Source organism: Eucalyptus grandis, chromosome 8 (assembly GCF_016545825.1).
Source record: "Eucalyptus grandis isolate ANBG69807.140 chromosome 8, ASM1654582v1, whole genome shotgun sequence".
NCBI classification, from domain to species: Eukaryota; Viridiplantae; Streptophyta; class Magnoliopsida; order Myrtales; family Myrtaceae; genus Eucalyptus; species Eucalyptus grandis.
The window spans coordinates 61,559,334-61,566,364 of NC_052619.1; the positions used below are offsets into that span (position 1 = coordinate 61,559,334).

Genomic DNA, 7,031 nt, shown 5'->3' on the forward strand with positions numbered 1-7,031 from the left:
GTAATTGGTGCTGAGCCGTCGATAATTGTAACTGCTGCTATATCCGAACTCCCGCGGCCTGATATGTCCATTACAAGCCCAGTGGGCTTTGTTGATTATCAACGGCCCACGGAGACAACTTTTGGTGTTAACAATTTTCTAAAGCTCCGATAACTCGTAAAACTCATTTATAAAAATATTCGATGCATGATGCGTAACTAACGGACCCCCTTACTAAACTACCAACGTTATTAAATCAAAAATATAAGCTAATTCAATAATTTATCAAAAACTATTTGACTAGGCTTATTAATGTGTTAATTTAAGTCATTTATGTCGTGTTGGAACTACTAAGTCTTTCAATAATTGACCAACATTCATTTGCACCACTTCCCATTTTGTCGATCCTAATTTAAGTGATGTACCGATTTTTCTCTTCCAACTAATTTAAACTTACCCAACATTTATTTGATTAATTTATAATGTTCATGCTTGCTTTATTATAATTTACCGACATTGTTTGACTAACTTACCAACCTTTTATAATTTTGCTGACTTTTATATAAAATTACCGAAGTGATTTTGTCAACTTTTCTTTTATTAAGGCACTAACCAGTTTTGGCTTATGAGCTCTTATTTTAGTCACTCACCGCACCTTTATGCTTGTTTCATATTGTTAATTTTACTAATAAGGTACGGTATTAATTTCTGTTAAAAAATTTGTGATCCATTTTCGATAAAAAAAAAAAAAATCTAGAAACTACCGGATAAATCTTGCAAGTGTGAGAAGACAATTGAAGGAACATGAGAAGACTAGCTTGCAAAGGAAAACATTCTGTAAAAAAGGTTGCTTAATCATGACTCATGAGAAAGCAGAGCCAAGAAAGTGAATAAGGAATGTCCACACAAGCCTACAACCTGCAAACTAGAAACACCCAAGGAGAATGACATTAAAAGTGCCAAAAATTGTGTACGACACTTAATTTAATGTTAAAAAAAAAATATGACCACTTAAATGTCACTTTAAAAAAGAAAATATCACCTAGATGTCAACTCCGATTTGGAAGATCGGAAATCTGACATGGCCATATTTTGTTAATTTCTTAGCCCTATGTGGCTCGCCAGTAGGTCCAATTAGCATATAACTTTAAAACAATGTCATCTAAAACTTGTAAATAGTGATTATTTGAGTATCAAATTTTATTTAAAGTGATCATTTTAGTATATTAAAAAGCAATCACTTCAATGTCAAGCACACTTAGTGGACTGAATTTTTTAAATAATATGCCAAGTCATATTAAATTTTTAATTATAAAAGTCACATATTATTTTTGGCTGAAACTTATCGTCGTTGGTACTTAAGTAATAGTTTTTTCTTTAATTTTGCACTTTAGTGGTCCAATGAAAACTTTTGACATTAAAGTATACATAAGTATTCAATCAATTTATCACTTATTGTGATGAGGGCCATCGCATCTTCTAACTCTATGATGGAGGAGCTTGCAAAGTCTTCTTGTTCCTCCATTGCAAAGGATGATTGGAAATCCCACTCTTCTTCGCTATCATTTGCTGCAGCGATTCCTTCAACTCTTTTGAATCGACAATCCTTGGCAAAGTAACCTACTTTGCCACACATGTAACACCATCAATTACGCCTTTTATTCTTCTTTTCTTTATTGTCATCTTTATTGCGGTCTCGACGAGCTCCCCCTGGCCGAGGTCCACTTCCTTCTATTCGCTTTTGCCATTCTCCGTGACTTTTTCATGATTTGCCATCTCTTGCACCTTCTCTATTTCTATTCTAGCCCTTGAACACTCTTTTATGACTGAAGAGGGCACTTTCATCCTCCTTAATTGAGACCTTAGAAATTTGTTTATCTAAGGCTTCTTGGTTGGCCAATATATTCTCCAACTCTGTTAGAGTTGGCTCATTTGCCCATCCACGGGTGGCCGTAACAATACCATATACTCCGGCCTTAACCTGTGAATTATTATTATTCTCATTCTTGTCTCGGAGATGGCATTCTGAGGATCTAACTTAGAAATTTCTTCACAAATAGATTTAACTTTAGAGAAGTATTGACTCACCATCATACTTTGTTGTGAGATTGAGAGAAGCTTGTTCTCCAGGCATTGTAACTTGGCATCATTTGTCCTCACAAACAGCGTCGCCAAATTATCTCAGGCCTCCTTCAAGGTCCTCGCACTCTTTATATGTTGCAATAATTCGTCTTCAACAATCATGATAAGAACGTAAAAAGCCTTACCTAAATTTATGTTCCATTTTCTTAATTCGCTATCATTCGTGGGTGGTGTGGTGTTGCTCCCGCCAACGATATCCCACAAATCTTGACCTAGCAAGTAATATTGCATGTGAGTACTCCAATTATTATAATTTGAGTTGTTAAGCTTGTCAATGCCACTTACCGAACTTGAGAAATCTGCCATTATGACTTGGTTGTAATGCCCAGTACTATATCAAGTAAGCCTGGTCCCAGACCAATCGACTTCACAATCCCGGATTATGCATTGGTAGAACTCCGACGTACTCCGCTCCTTAGCTCGATGAACTTGACCGCCTACTCACTTACATTGGTCCCCGACCACTATCTTCACACGGTCTCCGACGACCTGCTCTGATACCAATTGTTGAGAAGCAAGTAGATGTACAAGTAAAATAACTACTTCTTTATAAACAATATTACAAACTCTTTATACTATCACACACTCACAACTACTCACTTTACTTGCTCACCCACTCACTTCACAAACCACACACGAACACAACTTTTTGTGCATACACCCACTCACTCTCTATCACCCTACACTTACACTACACTCTACACTCACGCCACCTACTCCACCCATTCACACGCTCTTAGATGGACTTCTTACTCACGCACACATGAGGAGCAAGTTGCACCTATTTATAGGATGGAAAGTCGGTGACTTTGCTGGCTTTCTACACTATTCTACAAGTATTATTTTATTATAGCCTGACAACTAGATTTCTTTGGAGAAGTCTAGAAGTGGCGCAGCTTTTCTTGATGGATTTTTGCTAGAGAATTCTAGAGAGAAGGAGAGAGTGGCGGTGCTCTCTTCAACAAGGAACATACACAAATTCAGAAAATTGCAAAGTGAATGGACATTTCCCTCCAAGATGATGATGACCTTGAATCCCTTCCCTGTGGAAAATGAACCCGCTCCAAACATTAGTTGTGCCATCCTATAAATTATTAGAAACTAGCAAAAGTGAAAGGTCTGATTATGCCAATGAATTCATGAAATCCAAAGTATGCAGATGGCTCTTCATTTCTCACCTAGATTTTGGTCTATAAGTTGTTCTTGAATCATTCTGGGAACCATACACACCCTAGCAAAAGCTTCGGCTACTCGATAGTGTTACAATAATAGAATCATTGGATCTCCATCCTCATACCGAGACATTGTCTACATCACATTACTACAAGAACCATACATCAAATCGATCATCGTCCTAATGATGCACAAAATGTGCTGAATTTCGTGGGATCCAGCATAGCGTTCGTTGCAGCAATAGAGTAAAATACCGAGTTACTCTTGCTCGGCTTTGTGAACCCTAACAACAACAATCACACTTCGTTGCGGTCGGATTCATGTTCAACAATAAGATCTGTTCAGTTCAGATTCACAGTTAGCAAAAGCAACAAATACTACAGGGTGCATCCTTGTTGCACGCCATGTGGCTGGAATTTTATCGCATGTATAAAGTAACTTAGCTACAGTATTACTTGCTTCTTGCCATGTGGATGTGAGTGACGTCATAAAAGGGCCTTGTGACGTAAAGGCTGATGCAAGCTTTAAATTATGCAACAACACGTCGAGGCTGTAGGGGTGTTGCGTTGCGCATCTGCTTACGTCAATGGGTCGTTTGCGCATCGGCTTACGTAAATTGGCGATTGTCAGATCACTCTCATCCTTTTGTGGGGGCCCAGTAGATCAAACTAGCTCTTCTTCCGATAAAATTTCACAATATTACATAATATATTGTGTAAAATGTGGCAACTTACGTTATCGTTCATTTATTTAGTTAGATATATTTTCGGTAAGTAAACAATTGTCTGTACATAAACATGTATATACACATCTTTTGGTGTCGAGGATACTTGTGAACCATTTGCTTAATCTGCATACAAGAAGTTAATTCGTAAGTAAAAACGTATTGACCCATTGATTTTTTTTTTATAAGAAAATGTTTGATATTGTTTTTGCAGTGTTTAAAAGGACATTTAACGTTTTATGAAGTGTTTGGCAAATGCTTTACAACTCCACATGTGAGTGGCGTGGGCTATAGTGAGAGTGATTGCCCTCTGCCGCTTGTCCCAATAACGTATTTGTATTGTTTAATTAAAATTTTATGAACTTTAAAATGATGTGCTTAAAAGTTCGGTTAAAAAGATGTGGCTCTAGATTGTCAACACTAAAATTCTAGGCCTGCAATTGGCCACATAATATTTTTTTTTTCTTAGGAAGCTACTCCGCCCTATTGTAATAAGGTGTTGAAATATTTATATTTCAGTGTAGTTATTATAACATAACACTAATTATACCATATAGACTACGACATTACAAATTTTTCTTTGTGTTTTGGCCGCCTCGACTCCTATATATACATGGAATTTAACTAGGATTGAACCAGAAGATAAAGGAGCTAGCAATTCCTTGCAGGTGCATCTGAAATATGGCCCAGGAGCAACATGTTCAGATTCCCAGAGTGAAACTTGGAACTCAGGGTCTTGAGGTAATTTGCACAAAAGCTACTTCTTGATCGCATGGTGTGCGAAAATCGATCATGACTTTTCGTCGTTGGACAATGATTTCTCGCCCTAGATTCGACTTCTGAGTCCGCAACGAAAGGCAGAAGTTCATTGCAGATGATAGATTAATGCGGTTGCTTTTTCATAAGGCGGAGAGATCATAATTTATGTGATTTCTTGCTGACATGTGCAAGTTCTTTTGCTCTTTCTTGGTTTTATGCTGCTGCAGGTTTCCAAGTTGGGCTTTGGCTGTATGGGACTGACAGGAATTTACAACGATCCTGTCCAGGAGGAAGCCGGCGTATCCATCATCACCGATGCGTTCGCCAAGGGGGTAACATTTTTCGACACGTCGGATGTATACGGCCCAAAAACTAATGAAATTCTGGTTGGGAAGGTAATTGAGGACATAAACATGCAAATTTCAAATCGTTTATAGTTTTAGTTCATGAGGAAAAAGGAAGAGAAACTAAGGGACTTTATTTACAGGCGTTGAAGAAGTTGCCTCGTGAGAAGGTGCAGTTAGCTACCAAATTCGGGGCGCTGCAATCCAAGGGATACGATGTGGCGATAAATGGAAGGCCTGAATATGTCCGCTCATGCTGTGAGGCCAGCCTTAAGCGCCTCGATGTTGACTACATAGATCTCTATTACGTGCATCGAATCGACACATCGGTCCCAATAGAGGAAACTGTAAATTTTGCAATGTCAAAGAAAATCTGAATAATTTCTCTGCTCCGACGGACTTTAAACTCATCAGTTTTCAACAAATTTGCAGATGGGAGAACTGAAGAAGTTGGTGGAAGAGGGGAAAGTGAAGTACATTGGCTTGTCGGAAGCCAGTCCTGACACCATACGGAGAGCGCACGCGGTTCATCCCGTCACTGCCTTACAAATCGAGTGGTCACTCTGGACTCGTGACATTGAGCAAGAAATCGTCCCTCTCTGCAGGTACATTACTCTAATCTCTCGGAACATTTGCAACGAAGAAGTGGAGGAAAACTCTGTCCACGGACTTCCTAGTAGACTCCGAACCTTCATAAATTGGTCCATTTTAATTACATAGTCGGGCACTTGGATTTAACTAGCGGAGTTTCTTTCTTCGTGTTGGCCCGCTTCTCGGATTTCCAGGGAGCTTGGGATCGGCATAGTGCCATATAGTCCTCTCGGTCGCGGGTTCTTTGGTGGTAGGGGAGTCATAGGAGCTGTGCCTGGGAAGAGCCTTCAGGTGTGAGACATGCCTTACTTCTTTTGGCGTGCGTATCATTTAGTCCAAACTTCTCCAAGACAATCCTGAATCCTCATATCTGTTTCTTCAAATTTCCAGGAAAGGTTTCCCAGGTTTCAACCGGAGAATTTGGAGAAGAACAAAGTCTTTTACACCCGAATCGAGAAGCTAGCAAAGAAGCACGATTGCACCCCGATCCAGCTCGCCCTGGCATGGGTTCTGCATCAAGGGGATGACGTTGTGCCGATACCGGGTGTGTAGACAACTTGAATAGAAGCATCATTTGTATGATAATTACGTTCCCTTTTACTACGAAAAAATTGGACTGCGACTGCCTCTCCGGTCCCTAAAGCCCTCAAAAACAGTCTCTAATGACTACTGGCGATGGGCGTTCCGACCAGCAGTAGCCATCGCCTTCCACTTGCTACTAAAGAGACTAAGCGACTGTTTTCTGGTGCCTGTCGCTCGATGTCTACACGTCGTTTTATAAGTTCTCTGAATTTATGAATTCTCGGTTCATTAACAAACCTGCCGTCGCATTTTGAATTATCTGAACTTATACATCGTTTATGTAGGAACGACAAAGATAAAGAACCTGGACACCAACATCGGCTCCTTGCAAGTGAAACTCGCAGAGGACGATTTGAGAGAGATATCAGATGCCGTGCCAATCGAGGAGGTCGTCGGTGGCAGTATTCACGAAAGGTTTGCTCGTCTCTCGTGGAGGTACGCGGACACGCCGCCCCTGAGAGACGGGAAATCGTCGGCCTAGACTTCCTTCAGTTTCAGGGAGCACTGTTCGGCTCTCTGCTTTGTTCTTTTCCTGTCTGTAACCGAGGTCTGCAAGATCATGGGGATCTTGACGCAAAAATAAAACCAGGGATTGTTAAGTCCCTTGGATCTGGAAGGGAAAGCTGGAATTAATCATCAATGATGATGTTGCATTTTGCAGTTGCTGTTTGATACCATTTTGCAGATTTCTTGCTTTTTGTCCAATAAAGCTCTCGGACAAAATATCTTTCATCCAA

General features: G+C 39.9%; 1 protein-coding gene across 1 annotated transcript; it reads left to right on the forward strand.

Moving 5' to 3' along the window:
- The first annotated feature begins 4,616 nt into the window (after nucleotides 1-4,616).
- On the forward strand, nucleotides 4,617-7,031 carry LOC104415452 (probable aldo-keto reductase 1). The gene is made up of 7 exons (XM_010026741.3): nucleotides 4,617-4,759; nucleotides 5,005-5,172; nucleotides 5,265-5,468; nucleotides 5,554-5,726; nucleotides 5,907-6,003; nucleotides 6,103-6,256; nucleotides 6,579-7,031. The coding sequence occupies exons 1-7, from the start codon at nucleotides 4,700-4,702 to the stop codon at nucleotides 6,773-6,775; spliced, it is 1,053 nt and encodes a 350-aa protein (XP_010025043.2). The 5' UTR covers nucleotides 4,617-4,699; the 3' UTR covers nucleotides 6,776-7,031.